Source organism: Drosophila nasuta, chromosome 2R (genome assembly GCF_023558535.2).
Source record: "Drosophila nasuta strain 15112-1781.00 chromosome 2R, ASM2355853v1, whole genome shotgun sequence".
Taxonomy (NCBI): Eukaryota; Metazoa; Arthropoda; class Insecta; order Diptera; family Drosophilidae; genus Drosophila; species Drosophila nasuta.
This window is the reverse complement of record NC_083456.1, coordinates 7,458,907-7,484,220: the sequence shown is the minus strand read 5'-3', so window position 1 is coordinate 7,484,220 and position 25,314 is coordinate 7,458,907. Positions and strand designations below refer to the sequence as shown.

Here is a 25,314-nt window from a genome sequence, read left to right as displayed (position 1 = left end):
GATAAACGATTTCAGTGTGTGCGTGTTTGCCACTGTTGAAATTTCAATAATAACATTTGTATGAAGCTGTTTATGTTCCTGTGTGTCGCTTCCCTTTTTCCCAGTCTGCCAGCCGCTTGTCGCCTGACGTTGACAATGTGGATGACAATCACGTCACGTCAGGGTCTGCGTCTATCTGCTCTCTCTGTCTCTTCTATCTCTCCCTCTCTCTCTCTCTATCATTTGCCGCATTGTGTACTTGCTTGTACTTACTCGTGTTGGGCTTAGCAGGCGAGTCGCGTTTGCCTTTTGTTTGCTGCTTTATTTTTATTATATTCAGCAAGCTCTTACATACCACACACACGCACACGCACTCACACACACACAGTCAGAGGCGCACGCACACACATGTCAGCAAAAATCGTTTACGCTTCATTGTTTTACTCAATTTGGTTGATTTTTGCTGGCGGCTTTTTTTGTTTGACGGCAGCTTTTGAATTTACTGCGAATCGTATGCAAAGTTTGCTATTTTGTTTGGCCGCATTTCGAATAAATTGAAAAGTAGCACATAACAAGAATACTATGCCATAGCTTCGCTTAACTCGAGATCGAATCGGGCATTGGCCAACAAAAACCAAAAAAAAAAAAAAAATGATTACGGTCGAGAAGCGCTGACTCTGCGCTCTCCAATGATTGTTTTTTACACATCAAAACTTTTGCAGATGAATTTGTTTGTAGCTTACGGAATGTCTCTAATCAAAATTTTGGCAACAAAACGTTTTTATACTTAATAAGTCTAAAAGCCGCTAAAAGGCGGCATTCATTTGTTCTACTTCAGTAATTTCAGATTCTAATTTGTGAGTTTCTGCAAGTCTCATATAAAAATAAAAAATGCCTATCATATAAAATTGAATTTGTATGCGAAAAGCGATTCTCTGAATCTGTCACAAAATATTGTAATCTTAAGAATTCTATTGTTGCCTGTGATTTCCTAATTTCCTATTTTTTCTTTCTTTATTTTCTTAATATACCCGCTAGGGTATTATTTTGAAACTAGAGCCGTACAATAATAAATACCATATTTATGATTCCTGAAAATTTGGTTGCGATCCGATAAAAATTGTATAAGTTATTTAAAAGAATACTTTTGTAGTATTTGCTTAATGTTCAATGTTGTTTTACATCGATATACCAAATTTGACATTCAGTATATGTTGGTATTAAATTGGTATATTCTTGCACACTCCTCTGAAGTCTTTCTTACTTATTTATTATTTGCAAATACTTTGCTTTCCAACACAAAATCAATATTTAGAAGCAATGCAATTCTAAGAATCAAATTATTATTAAATATCACCATGTACAAAGGCAATCAACAATACAAATTTTAATAATGAATGACTTAAAAAAGAATGCCAATAAAAATAAAAGTAAAAATAATTTATTATTATAAATATTCGAAATTTAAAAAAAGTTATGAAGCCGTCTATATCGATTTAAAGAATATACATTTTACATACATAAAATTAAACTTTAACTCGTGCATAATTATAAGTTGACTTCGTGTAATGATTATTAGGAAGCCAAACATGCTTCCCCAGCTTGAAGAAGGTTCAAATAAACGAACTAAACGTAATGAGGCATTAAACTGCCGTTAAACAACGTTAGCATTTTGTATAATCCAAGAGCTTCAGACAGTAAATACAAGAGCAGCAACAGCAGCAACAACACAAATTAATGTGCCACTTGAGTGCACAGAGCAACCGAAAGAGAAAAAAGAAAACGATGCGAAGAATATAATAATAAAAAATAAAAACGTGGAAGGCTGGCAGCCAAAAATCTCAGAACAAACATTAATTACGTAAGGATTTTCGCACGGACTCAAACTGTAGTTGACTTTAATATTTATGGTCTGTGAGAAGATGAGAAATATGCTGCTTAAATAAATAACTGAAAAGAAAGTTGCCAACCAGATGGACTCGGGCTCAGGCTGGTTGCCTGTGCCACCCAAGAAGAACAAGAAGAAGTATGCGCCCACGCATAATTATATGAAAATTCGCAATAATTATAAATAATGCAGAGAGCGCCGAGAATACCAAGCACAGAAGCATAAGCAGAAGCAGAAGCAGAAGAGGAGCGCACTTGCCACTTCCGGCAATGCGAGCACCTGACGACAGCGCCGATAATAATGGCGTCGAGTGGCGAGCTTTATCCGCAGCCACAGCCGAGACGCTGTGAGTGGTGCAAGAAGCAGTACTGAAGTACTCAAAACCACTTTACCATCCGCCCCACCCACTTAGCCACTACAAAATTTCCGCTTCCGCTAAGGCGCGTCGTGTAAAATTAAATCAGCTACGACAGCAACAACAATCGGCGATGGGTGGAAAACACGTTGATTATATTTGATTTCATATTTTGCAGAAAGATTATTGTTTTCACTACACAATTTTCGCCGGAACTCCATCGTTATCGAACAGCAATTAGAGTCTTGCACTTGCAAAGTGCATAAACCTGCTCAAGTGGCTGAATTATGATTGAAATTCTCTAACATTTTGCCTGCATATGAGACGAGATTCTGCAAAATATTCTGCACAATTTGCGCGTCAATGGGCATGGAAGGTATGACGTTAAGCACACTTGAATGCATCGGCAGGTGTAAGATGGAAATACAATCAACAGAAATCGAACTAAGCTTAACGATTTGCCAAAATGTTGAAAGGAAACGGATGTGAAGACATTTCCTCAATATTAAACCGTCTTAACAAAGTCAATTTTAAAGAGGAAAATCAATAAAGTTGATTATCCGCCTCGAACACATTACGAATAAAATAAACTTATTTATTTTATATTAGGAGATAATAGAGATATCAAAATATAAGGAATTGTTGAAATTAGAATTGAAGATTAAAGCAAAAGATCGTATAATTTAATTGAATTAACAATCTGAAACATCTTAAGGGTTCAATAAAACTTTTGATGTATGTGTAAAAACAAAAATACAGATGTAAAGTTGAATTTAAATTTTGGCTTTAGAAAACCTTTTAATGAAGACAACTATTGTTTTAAGTTGTTTTTATGAGTGTTCACTGAATGTGAACTAACTTAGTTATAAATTATGTTACCAATTATAGTTTAATAGGTAATTATAAATTATAACAATTTAAATTTACAAAAACTGTGAAGATAAAGTAATTAGTCTATTGTTAAACGGTTCTTCTCAATTCGCCAAATAATTATATTGCTTGGCAATTAGTTTTGCACTACAAAATTGATAAGTGCAAACAATATATTGAAATGTTCATATTCATGTGCAAGCACTTTATTAAATTTTCTGCTACACAGCACATTGAATTCCGTTCTGTGGTAATTTGATTACCGAACATTCGAACCACACATTCACACACACACACACACATGCATATATATTATATGTATTTACATGATGGGATGTGCAAACTCATCGACAGTAAAAGCAGTTTTTGGGGTTGTTATGGCTTATCGCGCGCCACTTTTATAAACAGTCCATGAAAACAATTGCAAATTGGCAGCCAGGCAGGCAGGCAGTCAGGTAAGGGTCGAGAATATTTGTTATTTGTTGCTATCGATTGCTGAAATTTTATTTATGGACAAAATGTCAACAACAGTTGCGAGAACCTCTCACGGGTCGCCTCCTGCATCACTGCGGGTGCCACAATAAAAATAACATAATTCTTTCGAAGCTACGTACACTTGACCCTCGTAGTATTGTACAACAAAACTCGGATAGAGAGCTCAGTTAGTTAATGTTTTCATTTTATTATGCAAGTCCCGTGCATTAAACTAACAACAGTTTTATGCCGTTTTTATTGTTTTTATGCGCGAAAGTAATAACTAAAGGCAATGTTAACGTTTTATGGCCACAGACAAGACGATTTTGATTTGCTTGGTACTTGGCATAGACAAAAATTATTGCGCATACGTAGTGTATGCCATGAAGAAAAGTCTAATCGTTAAATTGCCCTCCGATTGAAATTGAAAATCTTATCGTTTCGATCATATCGTGACCCGACATCTATTGGGGCATGCAGCTTGTCGTATTTTTGTCGGGACAATCAAATTTATCAGATGTCACGGCAGCTCGACTGGAAATTTATTGTTGCGGGCATATTTTTTGAAGTGCCCCGTTACGACTTCATAGCGTGTTGCCTGAGAAAAACTGTCAATAACTTGCCACAACTGCAATTCACATTTGCCATTTAACAGCTCATCAAGCACAAGCACAAAAAATATGAGAAACAGGACGTCAACGAGAATAAGGAAAAAAGGAAAAAACTAGTTGTTATTTGGACTACAAACTAACCTGTAAATAAACTGGCGAGTGCCCCAAAAAGACGACTATAGAAAATGTATAAAAAACTGATATTTGTTTGAAATGTGTTATTGAAGAAAATAAATAATAAATACATATAAGCTTATAGTTTTTTAATTAAATACAAATAACATTTTTGGTAATAAAAGATTTTTTTATGGCGATTCTAAATATAAATTGACAATTTGTGAGAGGAAAACGCAAATACTGAATAAAGTTAAATAAAGTAATTATTAGTTTGAATAACATTGTTAATTAAAAAAGTGTTATAAGTATATAACTATTTTGGCACTAATAAATACAAGCTCGGAGCATCTTCATGAAATTAAATTAAAGTATTTATATTATATTTTCATTTTAATTCATTGCTTAGTATTTATGGTATTTTTATTGACAAGATTGTTAATTGAAAATGTGTTTTCAAAACTATAAAATAACTTGTAAATATGTGAAGGGAGATAATAAAAAAAAGCTTGGAGTATTTTTATTAAATCAAAATATAGTATTTATAGTATATTTTTATTTTTATTTCATTTGTAGTATTTATTTATTTTGTATTTATAGTTTTTTTTTATAATACTTAAAAAACTGATTAGAAATGTAAGTTTCTTGTTAATGTATTACAAAAATGTAGATAATATGCTGAGGCAGGAATGTTTTAATAAAAGTTGCTAAAACGTTGTGATTGATATTAAAATCTTTATAAGGATAGACTTGGATTATTTGTATGATACATAGTCAAAATGAATAATTTTTGGGTGATGAAATGAATTAATTAATTTAGCAAAAATAGGAAATTAAATAACAATAACCAGTAGAAGTTTTTTAATAGTTTTGAACGCAATAAACGCTTAATGCCCATTTGAAAGCATCGAAGAACAGGGTATAAAATTCCGTTAAAGCCTTGGCAATCAGTGAAGCATAATTTGTACAACAATTTCCGTTGTGACCATCAGCTAAACAGGCGCAGCAACAGAAGGATGCGGACGAAGCCTGAGCAAACGGATACAAATCTACTCCTGATGCTGATGGCTCTGCTGTTTTGCTGTTGCTTTTAGCCAGAACCCAGAACTGGTTCCGTCTGCTGTCAGACGGCAAAACTGTGGTCAAAAGTCAGAAGTGCGTTGAACTTAAGCGAAGCGTAAATGTTTTCTCCGCTCTTGTTTATTTGTTCTCCGCTCTCTTTTTTTTGTTTTGTCGTTCGTTGTTGTTGGCTTTGCCGGATATTTTGTTTGAATGAGAAACGCAACACAGCTTTCAACCATTCGGGGGGTTTGCTTTTTGTTTTTTTTATTTCATTTTTTGCCTGGGCGGTGGTCTCTGTGGCTGATTAGTACAATTTCAATTTTCACGCGGACATATTTTTGGGTTTAGCCAGAGGGGAGCTTCGCTTTTCGTTTTCGTTTTTCGGTTTTCGGTTGTCGGTCTTGTCAGACCCAGAACGAAGGTCATTCAGTTTGATTGAGCAATGTTTTTGTTAGCTTCGGGTGATTTTGCAGGATATTTATGTGTATGGCGCTCCTTCACCATATTTTGCTATGTCATTCATTTTTCAAATATTTCTCTTTGTTTGGCAACCTCTAACAAGCAGCCCGACCACCAGCTGTGTTTTTTCAAAAGTGGATTTATACATACGAAGAGCGAGAGTGTGTGTGTTTGCCCCATTTACTAAATATAATGCTCGCATACCTTATGCCAAGTCATTGATTGCTGTTGTTGCCAACACTCTGTTTTTTTAAATGAAATAATTCACATGTAAATTTAATACTCATCTCATAGAAAGTATAAATGAAAAGGCGCTTAAAGTTTAGAAATATTTTTCATTTACTTTCATCTTTTTTTGCAATAATCGCAATCAAATCCCATTAAATTACGAATGTGTATTTCCAATCACATAAGTTGCTAGCACAATTTCCCATTTCAAGTATTGTGGCTGAAGTGGAAGCTTTAGCTTGATTATCCACCTAAATCGAATCGATGTTCACAAATGCAAGCTAAGCACATTTCGAGTACGTTAACAAAAACGAAAACGAAAAACGGAAGAGAAGCGAGTAAAGCACTTCATAATGAAATGAAATCTTATCATATTTTAGCTTGATTGCTACCTGTCCGCAATATTGTTTCCTTCTGCCACTGCAACATGCCACTGTAATGCAGCAGACAGCAGCATGTGTTTTCAGCATTTTTTGTTTGCATTTCTTGCATCAATATGGCACGTAGAAAGCAAAGAAAAAGAACTAAAAAAACACTTTCATCTTCTTGAGAAATCCATTTGTTCAATTGGATTTGAGGTTGTTTGCAATCATGGCTAAATGTTTTTGTTTTGTTAACTCACCTGTCGTGGGATTATGTCGCCCGGCTGCAGCTAAATTGAGATTGCGTGGCAGCGTCATGCAATCGCCGCCGCCCCCGCCACTGCCGACAATGTTGCTGTTGCCGCCAGTTGCTGTGCTGGTTAACAGCACATTGCCACGGCTGTCCACAAGTGCGGTGCCACCGCCAGCCAGATTCAATGCGGCCGTGTTGCGGGCATAATTCAAAGTTGCTGCATGATGCAATTGGCTTGCCTTCGGCAAAGTCATTAGGCCCGGATTGTAGCTAACACTGTTGCCCGATACAACAACCGAGGCGCCTCCACCTCCGACTCCGACTCCAACTCCGACAGCAGTGCCTGGCACATTGGCGCCGCTGTTGTTGCCAGCGTTGCCACCACCACGACCAAAGGTCTGTGTCCCGCCTGCAACACTCATGCTCTTGATTTGCATATGTTCACGCTGCTGCTGTTGCTGTTGTTGTTGATGCTGTTGGTGTTGTTGGTGTTGCTGCTGCTGCTGCTGTTGTTTGCTGCTGGTGCTGTAGGTGACATTGGCCAAGTTGTCGACCATTTTTGTGCCATCCTGCTGACTTGTCGACTGCTGCTGCTGCTGTTGCTGTTGCTGGCTAGTCAATTGCATCCCAGTGTTGGCGCATATGTGAGGAGGCGGCGGCTTGGATGCCTCGTTGGCTGCAGCGGCGGCAGCGGCAGCCGCCTGCAACAGCATCGCCGCCTGACCAGCCGTGTCCTGGCCATGGCTCTCCACATCGACAATCACATTGGAGCTCTGCGAGTGTCCCATGTGATAGTGGGCATGCTTTATGGGCTCCGGCGGATACGGCACCTGCTGATGCATGCCCCGCTGCTGGTACTGCTTCTGCAGTGTCTTCACCTCCAGCCGTGTCTTGTCGCGCTGATAGTAGACACCGGCGAATATCAGCACATTCAATATGAGCAGACTGCAACCGATGGCAATCGTTACGCTCAGCGCCGTTGAGTAGGCCGCATATCCGGCTGCCTCGAAACCGGAAGCCAGCGTGTCCGTTGAGGCGTTCGCCAGGGTTGTTGGCGCAAAAACGCCACCGCCGTTGCCCGTATAATTGCCACCAATTGGTATACATGTCGTATACATGTTGTTCGGCTCCACGGTGCTCACTATACGTGTATGGAAATAGACAAAGAAGGAGAATTTGTGAGTAACATCGAGTGAAAGAGACAGAGAGATGAAGAGATAGAGCATGATATGAATATAAATTTATTGCATAAGCAAGTTGTTTACGGCTGCAGCTAGGCAATTATAAATCGCCACAACTTGACTTATGACGCATACGAGCCATGTGACTGCCTCTGCATAAACACGTTATGCAATTATAGATACGTTTGTGTTTGTGTTAAATAAACATAGATAACAGACTTAAATTGAAGCCATAGTATTAATAATATGATGGATATGCTGCTATTAAAGCTATTTCATAATAATTCAATAAATTGACATTAAATTAATAATTGGTAGTTTTAATATTCTGCTGATTCTTAGTAGTTTTAGCTGATAATCTGGTATATTTTGTACTATATATATTATGAATTTTAGCCTTCGGTATGCTTTAGTATATATTTTCGGTATACGAATTCGGTATATTTTTAGTATATGGTTTTATTGAAAATGAGAAGAGGTGTATTTCACAGTTTACTGTAGCTTTCTCACACTTGATATCGAAAATATTTGTATTTGCAAAATATTCTAATATTTTTAACTAGTATTACATTTCAATTAAATCTAGTTATATTGTTTTTAACAAATCAATGAATAAATAATATATTTTTCAAAATGAAAATTTATTTAAATTGTTTAAAATGCTGCAAATAATTTTTTTTTTTTGTGAGGCCATCAATATGATAAAATCGATATTTTATTCATTTAATTTATTACTCTATCAAATGTAGTTGAATTAAAATAATCATTGAGAAAAGCGTTATCGAAACCTAGAAGTAAAAATATTCACTTTTTTATTCAACTTTATTCGAAAAAAAGACAGACTGAAAAGCTTTTAAGTGATTTGGTTGAACTAAAAAAAGTAGTCGACTGTACCTTGAGATTAGCATATTTATAATCTTTGATTTCATTTTCAAGAATTATTTGAAATGACTGTTATTATTAAGCTCGATTACAATAAGGTAATTTAGAACTTTAAAATTCTCTTTTAGTAGAGATTTGTGCCAAATGCATGTTATGGATTTAATAGGAATTTAAATTCCTTCATATTTATCATATTTTATTTATCGAATTTTAGAGCAAAGCATTTGTTTGTTGAATGAGCTTTAGCTGCTGCTTGCCATTGTCGTATTGTATTTATTTTATGGCATGCAGGTAAATACGAAATTGGACTGCAAACGTCTGCGAAACAAGAAACAAATGCTTTTGAAGTTCACTTCCTTGAAAATGTATTTGTCAATGCGCTCAAGTGTCTTGTTGTACGTTAGTTGTAGTTGCTGTTGCTGTTGCTTTGTTCTTCAGTTTGTTGTTCCCTTGTTTCGAGTCCGTCTTGTTGCTGTGGCTCAAGTGCTACCTACGCTTCGCATTGTTTTATGCCAAGACTTTACAGACTGAGTATCCTTGTGTGTATCCTTACATACTTCTTTCTCTTCGGTGTTTGTTTGTGTCTGTGTGTGTGTGTGTGCGTGCATGTGAGTGTCGATGTCGAAAAGTCTGTCTGAAAAGTTTTGCTTTTCAATTTTCTGCATATCAAACAATTCGGCAAAAGTTCTGCACGAGATTAAAGACTTGTGCATGTATTTTGCATAAATATTTAGACAATCAACCCGAGTGCCTTAATAATAGGCACTTTTCGAATATGCCGCGCATTGTTGTTCTTTTTATTTATTTCTTTTTTTTTTTCAATAACTTGTGCGAACTCTTGCAGCTGCCAAGTAGCGTTTGAGAGCCTTCCAATTTACATTTTCAAATCGCATTCGCATTCAATAATACGCATTTTCTTTCTGAATAACCAGTTAGACCGATTTCAGTACGAATTATTTACCTCTGAAATATTTCATAATTCGTTGAATTTTACTGCCTTCGTCAACTTTTTCGACATTCAATAAATACCTTTTCGCTGGATTACAATTACACAGTGGAGATGTTGCCTTTATAAATTTCTATACCCGCTAATCTTAGAGCAGAAGGGTATTTCAACATTGTGCTTACGGGAAATGTATGAAACAGGCAGAAGAAGGCATCTCGGACTCCGTAAAGTATATACATATATTCTTGATCAATCCTATGGGTAGCGGCTATAAAAATGGCAGTCAAGTCTAAGTTGTTTGGACAATCTGGTATACTTTGTGCTATATAGAATATTTTGAATGCAATAGTATATTGATATACAAACATAGTTTTCGATATATGTACATATTTCCGAATGTTAACAGAATGTTAATTTTTGTGCATTTTTAAAAGAAAACTTTTTGCTTTTATAAAAAATGAATACCGGGTATCTCACAGCCGAGCACCCTCCACTCCATCTTTCTTACTTGTTAAAGTTCTATTTGTGGAAAAAATGTAAGTCGCAAATTTGTTAAAGTGATTTAGGAATACTTATTACAGCATATTTAACCTTTACAATGATTCTGGCATGAGTTAGAAAAATGTCGCGAAATCTGCTTAATTTTCTACTTTACTATTAATAATATTTCTATACTCGCTAGTCAGCATACTAGTTGCTTAGTAAAACAACCATTATTAAACGAAAAGTTTCTCGAGTATCTAAGCTGTTTTTATAAATTTCACCCTCGACTCTGTTTTCACATTTAATTCCTTCGACTAGTGTCATGAGCAGATGGCACATTCCACATTTAAGCAGAGTTAATCACTTCGCACGTGTGGAGTGTACAAGTAGATTAAATCTTCTATGCTGCAAGACAACAACAAATATGAGTGGTCACTGATTGTCTTCTATCGCTTTACTTTATTTATAACCCCAAATTGTCCGAGTCTCTCTGACGGTGTATGGCAATTTGAAAACACTCAACCTGTCACTTGACGGACTTAAGGAGCAAACACTTTACGCCCCTCTCACAAGCTGGGGGACCAAAGCCCCCCTTTTGCTAAATGGCATAACCAGATAAGTTGCGACCCCAAGCAAAGAGGAATACATACATATATACTATATACTATATACATATAGATATATATATAAGAGAGGGGTAGCTGAGATGGAAATAACACACACACCCCCACAGACTTGTTGTAGCTTAGTCGAGCATTTCTAAATGCCCCACCGTAAGCTTTTTATCAAAACGCTCCATTTTGCATTTATTTTCAAGTTGAAATACGCTTTCTCCTTCTATGTTTTTTTTTGTTGTTTTTGCTTTTTTGTACCATGGGAAATTTCTATTTTAATTCCTTTTAATTTTTATTTTAATTTCGTTTTCGTTTTATTGCATGGACGAAGCACCGACGGTTGCTTGAGTTAAAGTCGCCCTCAACAAGCGTCGCATGCGTTCAAGGACCCTAGATAATTATGTACGAGGACACATGGCCGTAGCAACTTGAGGCAGATAACCAAAGCCGTAGCCGAAGCCGGAGCCGGAGCCCAGGCTCGAGCTCGAGCCAAAAAGAGATTGCCTTGGCCTGGTCTAGAGAGCTGAAGCAACTGCTGCCTAATGCTTAATGTGCCTTTAATTAGTGGAATGACAAAAAAGCCAACCATAAAATCAACTTAGGTTACAAATGCCCCAATGACTGCTGCCCCACCTCTCTTCCCACAAATCTCCCCTTGGCCAAGTAAAATGCTTGGCATGCAAAATTGTTTGCAATGCTGTGTAGCCTCAATTAAATGACCTTGCATAAATTAGATATCAGCGGCAGCAGCTGATGCTAACCTCTCCAGGGAGCGGGCATTTAAGAGGTGATTACCTAGAGCAACTTTCGGGCGATATTTCAATTTGCGGCGACTTATTATGGCTTATAGTTTGACATTTCGTCAACAGGCTTTCCGCTTAAAGCTCACCAAAAACACAAAAACATTTCCCTTTACGAATTTATATTCAACAACTTTCGGCATTTTAGTTTCAGCTTTAAGCGAAAAAACATCTTTGATAAACAACAAATACATAGTTGCTTACTTTCTCTTCACTTTTCTATAAAATTGAGGCTAAACAAAACGAGAAACGAGGGCTTTCCTTGAGTGAAGACTTAAAAGTATGGAAGCAGTCTCATGCTCAAGTTGAAGCTCGATTAAACTTAAAGTTATTCAAGTCTGAGGGAGTAGAGCAATTTACTTGTAGCTGAATGGATTTTGCTTTATATGTGGGGTTTAAAATGTGCCATAATAAAAACTTGTGAAGCCTTTTAAGTTCTTATCGATTCCGAATAGCGATAGGAACTGTTGTGATATTTATTGGAATACATTTTAATTGTAATTTTTTTAAAAATATTATTGTAAATTATGATATTGTATTTAAATTTTTGGGTTTTCATTTTTGAAAACTAATCTTTACTATTTGCTATCATTGATTTCAAATAAACAGAAAAATGTATTGTAAAATGATGTTAACGAAATAAGATAAATAAAATTGATTTAGTATACAAACGTAAGACAGGCATTTCTATAAGATTCACCATTCACAATACACTTGTGGTGAATGCGGTCAGAGATGTGCCAAAAATAACTTTCTTTTGTCTAGTTCTCACACTTGGCACTTTAACTGGCCAAAAATAGAACTGAAGTTGCTCTCGAAATATAACTGGAATTCTAATCCATACCAAGAACATATTTCCCTTGCGATTTCCATCCAAATAGATCTCTAATGTGCATCCACCGGCCTTAGTAAACAATGGCGCATGCTTGTGGCTTTGCCCTCCAAATCCCAGTCTTCGTGTTGCTGCGAGACACAACTTGAGCGATTCAGCATAACCAACGAGCTGAACGCTGGCGCACAACAACACTTCAAAGTTCAAAGAAAGTCTGGGATACAAAGGCAGAGAAGGCGAAAGAAAAGCTGAGCAGAGCCTGGACACTTCAACACATTTCCATTTCCATTACCATTTCTGTGCAATGCGATGCGATGCCATTCCTTCTCTGACCGACTTCAACTTCAACTGTTCAACTGCTCAACTATTCAACTGTTTTTCACCAGGTTTTTTGCTGCTCTTGCAGTTGGTTTTTCGATTTGTGCGGTTTCTTTGTTTACAGCGACTTTGCTTTCGTAGATATTTTGGCTTTTAGTTGCATGCTTTTCTCGTTTTCTCTCTCTCTCTCTCTCTCTCTTTATCTCTTGCTTTTTCACATTTTTTTGGACTCGCGTTTTTCTGTTGTCCAAAGTCACGACACGGCGCTAAGGTGACGACAAGAACCCAAGGTGCATAGCTGGCAAAGTATGTCGAGTCTATATGACACTGGGAGACAGTTGCTCTTTGGATGTTGGTGTTGGTTATGCTGACGGTGTCGGTGGCCTGTCATGTCCTTGCCCGGCTTAGTGTCCTCGACTGTCACACTGACAGCTGTTTGTCGCATTTCCAACATTCTATCATCATCGTGCATCTATCTCGGATCTTTTTCCCACTTTTTCTCTGTCTCTGTCATACACTATCTGTTTTACTCTTGTTTTTTAGGCGAGTTTGTTTTGCCGCATTTCTATCTTTTGCACTAATTGAAACGAACATTTTGTATACTCCGAAGGGATGTTGCCACCACAAGTCTTATGGGTGCGTCTCGCCTGTTTGTTTGGCTTGGATATGCTGCTTTGCTGATTAGTTGGTTGCACTCAGATAGCGCTGTTGTAGCTTGTGGCTGAAATAATCTTTTTTTGTCAGTGCCAAACTTATTCTCCGGCTGTCTTAACTTTCAAGTCCTTAAGTTGGTCACATCACTTTGCGGACAGTTTAAATACTTTTTTGGTTTTTTTAACTGAACTTAAATAGAAATTGCTTTGAGAGAGGATCAGGAATTTGAAAGCATATAACTAGGAATGTTTTAATAAATACAATTCTGAAGACAACAATTAAAATATATTGGTAACGAATACCTTAATTGATATTGCTCGAAAGTCCGTCTACTTCTAATTCATATATAAATAGTCGATAATAATGTAAACATAGTTCAATTTACTGAATAAGTTCGCTCGTTTATTTTTGGTCAGTGATGTACATACATAAGTGTTCGCTTCGTTCGTTCGTTTTTTTTTCGTCATTGTGAGTTCTATTTCGTTCATCAAAATCGTTAATCGTTTGTTTTCGATAATAGTCGTTGTTTTAAAGTTCATAGTTCAATAATTGAATTTTATTAGTAAATTTGTAAGGCATTTATAATATAATTTGAACTCAGAAATCGCCAAAATAAGTGTTGCTATAGCAATCGATAGTTGGACGATATTGAAAGGAACATGTGTATATGAACAAGAACGAACTGAACTTAAAAGTGTAATGAAGGTGAACTATACAGTTCGTTCACTCCACTGAAAAGTTATATTTTTATTCTTCGTTGCTATAGCAATCAATATTTGGACGATTTGAAAGGAACATGTGAATATGAACACTATGAAATTGAAAAACAGAACAAGATTGAACTGAACTAAAAAGTGGGATGAAGGTGAACTTATTAAGTTCGTTCACTCCACTGAAAAGTTATTTTTTATTCCTTCGCTGCTATAGCAATCGATAGTTGGATGATATTAAAAGGAACATGTGAATATGAACAAGAACGAACAGAACTAAAAATCGGGATGAAGGTGAATTTATTTAGTTCGTTCACTCCACTGAAAAGTTATTTTTTATTCCTTCGTTCCGCTCGCAAGCTGCTCAACACTGGTTTTTAATATTCTGTGAGTACAATTAATTTAAGTACAACTTAAATTAATTAAACTCCTAGCTTATTATCATTATATATATAGTTTAATTCACTGCTTTTATATTAAAGTTCGCGTTCGCGTTCGCTATATGTCGCTCACTTTATGACAGAAGTAAAAGTCAAAGGTACACACAAGTCATTTGGACTGCGGCTAAGCCAACAGTGCAATAACTTTTAATTTACACGACGTAACTTAGGGGAACCAACCTGCAGTTCCTGCTCCCCGGCTAAAACCCCCTTGGCCATGGCGCCAAACCTTTTTCTCATGCTGGTAGCTAATGCATTTTGTATTGGCCAAGTCAAAGTGCTGTGTGCACAGGGAGTGAGTTTGGGTTTTGAAATTGACTGTCTTACTTTTGACTTTGAGATACGCCAAAAGGGAAAATGTAAACGGCTCCGGCGACGGGAGTAGTTGCTACGCCCCCTCTCCACACACATTTGATGTTTGAGTTGCATTCAGCGCTGGTGACTTTCTCGTATCCGCAGTTGGCGTTGCACTTGGCAGCAGTAAGTGTGTTTGAAAAAAAACCATCATCATCATCGTGAGCATCCAGCATCAAAGTTTGCTGTTAATTTAGGGTAAGTGTCGAAAAAGTTCTACAACGAGTTTTATATAAACTGGCTTAATGAGTTTTTTTCAGCTTGGGCGGCAAGTGTATAAAAATTATGCATAGTTTGCATTTGTGGCTGAAAAGAATGCTAAATTGCTTCTTAAGATCAGTGCCAAAGCGAACTAGAATTACTGCTGCCCAAAAGGCAATGGAAACGACAAATTTATGTTTGTTTTTTGTTCGGACAATGCGAATGAAAGGATACAACAAGGTCCAAGCCCAAGCCAATGCCAAAGCCGAAGTCGCACGCCAAAGTATTCACATACTTAATACAGATTACAGTTGAGTGCATTTTCAAAAGTCAGCACTCGACACAATATAAATTCAAAAGCCAAAAGATGTCTGGCTCTGTGCTGTTGCTGCTACTGCTGCTGCCCCGGACGTAATTTCAATAAGCAAACGACACAGCTGGGGGTCGAGTTGGGTCAGTTGGCCACACACAAATGGAAACGTCATGGTCCGGGCACAAAATGCCAACTTTGCAATTTGCAATTTAACTTGAGAGAACCACAGAAGTGAAGTAAACAGACAGTGCCAGACTAGGCCCAAGCCCAAGCCCAAGCCGATGCTTTTGCCAAGTGTAAACAAATCTTCTGATTCTTGCAAAAGCCAAAGCTAAAGTGTTGATTTCCAGCTCTCCCTATATGCTTAAGTCACAGCAAATAGACCTACAACATACTCCCCTCATCTGGGCCTCTCTTTCACCACCACAGAAATAAAGAAAAATAAGAGAGAAAAATATTTGGCAACAATGTTGCCTTACAATTCGCATTTATTTGACTCGCACAACCCTTTGTCGAACCCCACATGGCGTATGCGTAATATTTGATTTGTTTCGCTTTACCAAGTTATTTTACTTGCACATCTGCGCAAATTTGTGCCCCATTTGCGCTCAGATATAAAGTCCTTATATAAATACGATAAATTATATGACAACTACTCGTATTTACCACTATGCGTAATGCTCAAAAAGCTAGATAAATGTTAAGCCAACAGTAAATTCAGATATTTGTTGGCTAAGTAATCATAAATCAAGCCTATCAGATTTCCAACTTTACGCAATATTAGTGCTGACAATTAAAATATTTTACTTAAATGGTAGACATACTACTTTCATATAAAATATCCTTTATATTTCTACTCAATTCAACATAAATATTTCATGAATTTAACTTGAAGAAAAGTTTAACAAACGGTTGACACCGAGTTGGTGTAAACTAAACTCAATTTAATACACAACAGAAATATTTTCATGCTTGTTAAATTTATATTTTTTAATAATTTCATTAATGGGTCAAAGGAATTTAATTTAATTGCTAAAATGTAGTACAAGCACTACAAGTAAAATAGGTACAACACATAAAATTCTGATTTTATCAACAACTTTTTCTCTATTAACATTTTGAATAAGTATTTTAAGTTAAAGCTGGTTCGAAACTGCGCTTTAAATTATAATTTGTAATATATATTGTTTAGAAAGATGTGATGTCACCCTTGGCACAATGATTTAAATTGATATAATTTTTCATTTTGGTCCAAGCAATGGGATTGAGCAGACCTTAGCCAAACAGCCTAAAGGGCAATCTCAGCCATGTTGTGTCTGCCGTCAACATATGCTAAAGATACGTGTATTTATTTGTATCTCAAGTTAGTTAAGATTGCTGTCAGTGAATGCCTTTGTATTATGCTTTTGACATGTGTAATTTTAGAATGCCAAAAACATAGTTTTCAACTTGAAAGTATGATTTAGACAGTCTTTTTCGCTTTTCAATTTAGGTTTACTTTGATTTGAAATGGTGTCGTATAGTTTTGTATTCTTTTAAATTCATTGTACTAAAGATTTTACACAATCATGTACAATAGAATTAGTAATTTAGCAGCTAAAAATACTTTCGAAATAATTAAGAAATAGTTAACTACACACGAAAAATAAATAAATTTGCAGTTAATGAAACAATTCTTATTGAAATATTGAGGTCAAAATAGTTTGTGTAGTAACTACGAAATGTCAGCTTCATTTTCAGTGTTGGTAAATTTATCAAGTTTGCAAGATGCCTGATTGTTTCGAATGCCTTTAGAGATAACCTAGGGTCTGTCTGATGGACTTTTAGTTGCTACAGACAATTACAAAAGTTACACTCAGCAACTGGCAGCATTATTTGTATTGTACAAAGGTCGTGATACTCACCACCGAGGATGCCATTCAAATAGGCTGAGGCATTCAGTACCCGTCCTTTCTTCACCATCATTTGCTCATCGATAAACAGGAGACGCGACGACGGCGACGACGATGAGGAGGAGGATGTTGTTGTTGTGCCGGCAGCTGACAAACCAAATGGATCTGGCTTAACGGGTCCCTCGTACAATTCCATATCGTCGTGATTGCGAAATAGATTGTGTCGGGCTATCACATCCTCCATGCCGGCGCGATGTAGCTCGGGTATTAGACGCAGCCAAATCGAGAGTTGGTGAGCTCGAAAGTGATTCTTAATGCGCGGTTTCATGCCTTCACCGAGATGTGTTGCGTTGTGTTGACATTTTCAAAAGAAATACCAAAAAATAGACAATAAAAGCGAAAACAAAGGCGTTAATGTAAACATCTTTATTACCATGGGACATACGATGGTATTCATGCATGCAAATTGACCTGGTGCCAACTATTTCAGTTGCTTGTTGATGTTGTTGTTGTTGTTGTTGCTCTTGCTTTGGGTTGCCTTTTAAGACATTTGCATGCCAGAAAGGTGAAACACTGTTCGCAATTGAGGACACCTTATCCCCCATTTGCCTGTTTGCCTTGCTTGATGTTGATGTTGATGTCTTGTTTATTTAACTGACTGAACGACATAAAAGTGCTTAATTTTAGATGCCGCCAGGTAGGTCATAGCCTGGATGGGGTTTACTTGGGATTGGGTTCAGCTTTTCCCTTCAATCTGCCTTTCTGTCTGTCTGTCTGTCTGCCTGGCTGAGCCAATTGGGCTAAGCAGAGGCTTCCGTGCCAGTTTGTTTATTTAGTAATCAAAGCACAAGACATGAAATATTTTACAACACGTCTTGTTCTACGTTTCTCAAGAAACTTAAATTATTCAATTGCATTTAGCTTATGACGATGGTTAGTAATTAAGTACTTTCTTCGAATTTGTAAATACAAAAATATAATAAAAATGTTTTGATATTTATACCAAATATAGCGTTCAGTATATTTTAGTATTTCTTTGGTATATTTTAAGAATAATGTCGCACTGTTTGTCTTTTATTAGATAAGTCACAGTCGAGCACATACGACTGTGGCTTTCCTATTTGTTTCCTGTATAACTTAATTATGCAGCTATAAATGCATAGCTCATAGATTTTTATAAATATTTTACTTGATTAGTTTTTTCATTTCAATTTGTTAATGCTGCATTTAAAGTACAAAATTTAAATCAAACAATTTTCTCAATATTTGCGTGATTGATTAAAAAGTAAGACGAGTTTACTAACTTAAAAGAATTTGTATGAATTCCTAACTTGAAAAATGTATGCATTAAAATTGTAAATTAAACTATATTTAAGATGAAATAGTAGTAGTAAAATTTAACAAACCATTAATTATTTTCGTCCCTATTTAGGCAACTCTTTGCGTTTAACTTTGAAAATGTGGAATATTTCATATTTTTTGTACAAACACTTTACTAATATGTAATATACAAAAATCTGTTAAACATCGATTCACTTCAACGCATTTGGATAAGCAGAAGCCTACATTCGTTGAGTGTCAATAGGTTAATAAATATTGCATACACTTAGGTTCTTTATAATTTATGCAGCACAACTTTGAAATCAACCTTCAGCGACGTGTACATAAATGATGATGAGTGTGAGCCTTTCAATGTGTGTGTATGATTCAATCTGCGAGGAATGTGCCTTTGTGAACGATTCGCTCGATTGTGGGGACACATGTGTGCAGTGTATTCTCATAATTCTATTCCATTCGATGCGATTGAAATCGAATGGATTGCGATTTCACTTTTTCAGCATATCAAATCAAAACTCGCAATCAGTCGTGGGCGTCGACAAATCCTTTGCAACTACATCCTTTGTGCGTATTGTATGTCAATGACAGGGGTATTGAGCAGAAGTTGAAGTCTTTCAAGAACGCCCTCTCGGTATGGACATCGGGACGTGAAAAGGGACGAGTGTGTCAGCTGTTGGCGAGTCCTTTCAATTAAAATCAAACAAAAAGCGAACAAAGCACGTTGCATACCAGTCGTATACTTGATATGTATACTGCTCGTAATGCCAACATGTGCGTAAAGTGCTTCGTTTACAGTCCAATTGCCATCTATTATCGTTCAGTCGAAATCATAAACAGGTAAATTCCTTCTCTCTCAGAAAATGGCATTAGCTGTATACAAATGTTATTGCCAATAAATGATACATGAGGGCACAAAAGATAAATTTAGACCTCAAATGATTTCGTTGTTGAAATACAATAAGATTGAATCAGCGGCAACTTTTTAATTTAAATGTGAAACAGGACATGAAAGGGTATAGAATGAATCGACTTAAATTGTGTGCCATTTTTACCCTCGATTTTTGTATATTTTTATATATCATGTAAATTCGTTTTATGCATTTGCTAGACACCATCTGCTGAAAGGCATTCAAAATTTCATTACCATTATATGTAGCACCATTTTATAAAATTTGAATTGTTGTCTCGTTGTCGCTGAGTTGCTGCTCGTCGCACACACACACATACAAAAAAAGGTGTGAAAAATTTTAACTTAATAACATTTGCACACATTTGACATGACGCGGAGGCATCATATAAAGCTTTATGTGCTCCGCTCATGGTTGGCATACGCATACCCTGATGTACTGTACATACGCATAGTACTGATGTTAGAAGGGTATTTGGATTATGATTAGGAAACACATGTAATTGTACAATATAAATTTATTACGAGGTAACTTAGAGTCGAGCATGCCTAAGCGCAGCTGGCTGTCAGTTGTCTTTGATAGTCGCTTCCCTTTTTTTCTGTGTTATCTCCGGTAGGTAACCTTCAACAGCCACTCGGGTGTAGCCTTGTTTCTCTTTTCGTTGTAATGCTACCCCGCATTCTCCCATTTCACGTTTTTTTTTCTTTTTCCGCCGTATATTTCACAACAGCCCCCGCAGTTTGCTGCTGAGCACGCGTCGGGTTTTTTTTTTGGGCCTGGGCCTTCTTTAAAATTTAAATTAAATTTGATTCCATGATTTTTTCTCTTCTTTTGATACTCACATTTGCTGGTACCGCTTTTAAGAAAGATGCTGCTAAATTTTTAGCTCTCATTTCACAGTCTCGCGTATTCTTTTCTCATTTCAATGTGTGAGGTGAATTTGTGTTGAACAATCTTTTTATGTTCTAAGTATGTGAATATATTGTGTGAGTTATGTGTAATTTATCTGTACTTAAGTCAATTCAGGAATTCACTTGCTTACTATCCTTTTTCAAAGTACTTTTTAATGCTTAAATATTCTTTTTGTTTTGGAAATACAAAATACTTTGACTTACAAATTTAATAGCTACTAATAACACTTCGCAATTTATTAGTCTTCATCTTTCATCGCAGTAATTTTTTTTTAAATAAACTTAAAAAATAACATTTGTATTGTGCATATAAAATGGAAGAAATAATTGTTAGTCTCGTGTTGAAGTACATGTATTCGGAATATATGGAAATTTGAAAATCTGTTTTCTTGTGCAACCATTGAAGCAAGCATTTTTCTTTGCAGAAAGGTATTTAAATTCCCATTTTAAGGCCAGCCAACATGAGAAGTGCACACGAAAATAGTCGAAATAAACTGCAAAGTGAACAACTTTTGGCATCTCACCTATTTCCAAATATTTTTGATGCAACGGATCATAATTTTCCCAGGTGATGCTGCGAAAACGATTGCGTTCCTTTGAAACCGGCAGCACTGAGTCCTGTCGATGATGTTCGTTGGGATTGCTGTGCAGATGGTAAAAAGAAGAATGGGAAAGAGAAGAGAGATGTATATGTCAGACAGAGATGGGAAAAGATACATAAATTGCAAGATACAGTTGAGTGAAAATGTGCTCCAAAGAATTTCTTGTGTGCCCTGGCGTTCTTGTTGTCCGTGTACATTTTTGTTGTTTTCTTTCTAAAAGCTGCGTGCACAAATAGAAAATGCTTAAAATGCAAGGGCTTTACATAGTTTGTTTTATGGCACTCGGGCAGTGGGGTAGTTGTGTAGTTGTTTAGTTGGGTAAGTTGGCCAGGTGAACAGCAGCAGCGGCAGGTGTTGTTAGACTGTTGCTGAAAGTGCAGCCAGCAGACAAAAAACCCAGTTTTGCTTTACGGACAATCAGCGCTAAGTGTTGCACACGAAAGAAAAGAAGTGTTTAGAATAGCGGAAGAAACGTCGCTTGCCTGACAAATTAGTGTAAGTGGCTTAACGGCCATTATCATAATGATGATGATAATGATGATGATGATGATGGGTAACTAACTGCAACTACTTAACTCACCCGGTGCGCGCGAAATTCGTCCAGTAGATCATCACTGCCTCAGATAGCGCCGTCTCGGACTTTGTATAGTTTTGCGGAAAATGACTGAAACCATCCACAAGCGGTGCTCCGAATATGTAAGGCAAATCCTCACCGTGCACAGTCCCCATGCGTTGCGGGTAGTCGCCATCCTTGGTCTGATAGTCGAACACATAGAAATAACAGCGACCCGATGGCTGTGTTGAGGCAGCCAATGTGGAGGCGGCTACGTTGCCAGCTCCGCTGGGAGTCGATGAGCTGACGGGTGGCGGCGATTGGGCAGCCAATATGTCTCCGGCGCGTACTATGGGCGCCACGAATTGAGCATCGGATAGCGCTGCCACCGCCGTGTCACGTGTGTTTATCGGATGCTGTGATGTGCGGTCCCAATCCGTGTACTCGTTCACAATCTGGGGGTACATGCAATGGAAGGATGAAATTTATCAGTGCTGTGATTCATGTCTTTCGAATCGATATTTTTCAATTAATGTCGAATTCAAGGCTACAGAATTTCACCCATCAATTATTCGGAACCATTTATTTTATTTGCGCATATGGTAGATTAGGCATTTTCAACAATATAGTAATGTTGAACAATTCAAACTACTAAATTCATCAAGTATAAAGTTACTGACGATTTTCAATAATACCATATTCTAAAATTATATTAAATAAATACACCGCACAAATACTAAAAATATACTGATGGCTATAATTGATATTGATATTCAAAATATAACTTAGAGTAAAAATAAAGTAGAGTAAACAAAATTAAAAAACTTGATTTCATTAGTTGCTTTTTATCATACAAAAATTTATCTTAAATAACTTCATAAAATAAAATTACACTTATTATTTGATTTTTTTCTTCATCTGCGTGTAAAAAAAAACATGTGCTGTGAAAAAATTAAAAAATTATAACGCTGTTTCTTAAACAATTAAAATGAAACTATTAAGATGTTGTATACATAAAAAATTAATAAATTATAAATGCACAAAATATGATTAATAACATAATCCCTTACAAATAAAATGGACAAGTATTGGCAAGTGTAATTTGTCATTCTGAAACAGAAGAATACCTTATTGCAGTTGTAACTGTCTGCTTGAGCCCAAAGCCCAAACTAATATGCACATACTACCATGTAGAATCTGGAAACTGGAATGGCTTACAGGACATTTGAATACATGTTTGTGTTTGTGAGTATATGGTATGGTACACGTGTACTACTATATGCATATGCATGTATGTATGAACACATGTGTATGCCAAGTCAAATCCATGTGGGATTACAAGCGGATTTTTGCTTGTGCTGTTTGCTGTGGTTATTATTATTTTTGCCACCATCTGTGGGTTTTTAAGTGAACCACAAAATGCATCTGTAAAATCGATGTCATGCATAATTTAAAACCAAAAAGGGTGCACTACTCCACTCAATTCTAGTGAACGAAATATGGCGCAATATATGCCATATAAGATACGGGAATTTAAAAGCAATGTTTATTTTAAGGGTTTTTGTTTTGAATTTTTTCCATTTATATTAATTGCTTGGTAAATTCGATAAAAGACAGTTGCAATATTGTTGTTCAGTTTATAAGACGTGTTGTACTTGAAAGATATTCCGAAATTTAGTTGATAATCTAAATAAGCAAGTATTATAAACTAATAATATTATTTATTCATACGTTCTTTTTTAGTACCTTTAATATTGTTTGTTCAGTATATTCTTTATTAATGTTATTTATTTAATTGGGAAAATAGTTTAGCAACATTGGAGTTAATTCATTAAGTGAATTGTAATTCATTAGTAGAGATACATTTCTTGAGTTTACGGCTCGATGCAAAACGAGACTATATATGTGGAATTACTGAATGCATTGTAGGAACGAAACCCCATGTCAGAATTGCAAGCAGTCTCCTTTTCCCCCAAGTAGGTGAATGAGTGCGAGTGCCAGTGCGAGTATAATGAAGTAAAATAAATACGAATGAATGTATGCGCTATAATCGTGATATATGCGTTGGCAATTTACGGCTGCTTCTGTGTCTGTGTGCACTTAAAACGCTCACATACACACACACACACTCGTGCATACACACGAATGTACTTGGTTTTAATATGGCAAATGGTGACAGCGTCGACTGGCGATGACGATGTGTCTTAGGATGAGGCTGACTGTTGACTCTGCTGCTTCTGCTGTTGCTTCTGCTGTGATTTGGGTTAAGTGTAGCCTGTGCGTTTTTAAGTAGGTGTGTGTGTGTGTGTTGTTGGGTGTCCGTTACACATCTACATGCCCATGCAGATACACTCAATTCACATATATTTTTGTATGTGTGGACTGGCTTCATGTCCTTGCCAATGCATGTGTATGTGAGTATTTGTGTGTGGGGATACATACAAAAACACATTTGCCAAATAAAGCGTGTTAATGATTTGGCTGCAATGGCGTGTTAACTGCCTTCCATTTCGCTCGCTTGCGCATTACAAAATACAAAATAAAATAAGTAAGTAAGCTACAGTCGAGAGTGCTCGACTCTGAGATACCCGCTAGCCATATACATATATACACCGAAAATACTACAAAAATACTGAAAATATACCAAATGGTATATTTGGTATATCGATATGGTACCACATTCAAAATATACCATAGACGGCACAATATACCAGATTGTCGGCCAAAGCAACTAAGACCCCTAGTAAGTAGGCGTTTTTGCCCATACAAAAGTATTTCTTTAATAACTTCCACAATTTGTATCTGATCGCAACCAAATTCAAGAATCATAAATACTAATCCTAAAAATTATTGTATACACCAAAATTCGCAGCTCCAGCTTTAAAATTACGCTTGTTATTCCATTTTATTTGGGGAGACGGAAGTGGTAGTCGCAAAAATTTGAAATAAACTTGATCACGAATCAGAAAGACTATAGTTATTATTGTATATACCAAAACTACCAATTCTAGCTTCAAAATTATGATTGTGATTTGATTTTTGTTAAAAAGTATTGGATGGTATTGGCATTTGACGCTGATCAAGATACTTTATAGTATCGAAAATGGCTCCTTCTACCTGTTACATACATTTCCTGCAGCCACAAAGTTATTATACCGTAGCGGGTATAAAAGCGAAAAAATTAAAGAATTGCAAATTTAATTGTTTGCCAGCTGAGTTAATGGTTTGCCCACACACATAGTACACTATATACAAGAGACCACAACCATTTTCCGAACAGCGCCTCTAAAGTGTTTTTTTCAGGTATGTGCTTTCCACAGCGACATGGTAGCATATGGTGATTATCAACTTTCTGTTTCTGCATAACTTTGATATCCCAAAATTTTGTTTGAGATTGTTGCTGAAATAATTGAATTCTCCAAAGTGCACTTTATTGGTTGTGTTGATTATAAATTTGATATGAACAACAATATTACCCAATAAATTATTTTTATTACTTTAATACAAATTGATAAAGTAGCTCAGTATAATTATCGCTTTAAAAAATAAAAAAAATATATAATCAGTTAATTGCAAACCTTTCAAAGCCTTGGTACATTTTATTTATATGTTTAGAAAACTCAAACGAAATATATGAAATACAAAATTAACTTATCAGAATATATATGTATTTTGGATTTACATATATTTCAAGCAGAAATTGAGTAATTTTACCCGCTACCCATAG

General features: G+C 36.2%; 1 protein-coding gene across 9 annotated transcripts in view; it reads right to left on the bottom strand.

The window, feature by feature from the left end:
- The window catches only part of LOC132785051 (neuroligin-1), a 76,870-nt gene that overhangs the window by 35,307 nt on the left and 16,249 nt on the right, over positions 1–25,314 (bottom strand). For all 9 annotated transcript variants that reach the window (XM_060791016.1, XM_060791019.1, XM_060791014.1 and 6 more), the window contains exons 8-11: positions 21,615–22,042; positions 20,957–21,075; positions 17,288–17,605; positions 6,663–7,796 (exon numbers count right to left, since the gene is read on the bottom strand). In XM_060791016.1, the coding sequence (XP_060646999.1) occupies positions 6,663–7,796; positions 17,288–17,605; positions 20,957–21,075; positions 21,615–22,042 (1,999 nt within the window). The remainder of the gene's footprint in view (positions 1–6,662; positions 7,797–17,287; positions 17,606–20,956; positions 21,076–21,614; positions 22,043–25,314) is intronic.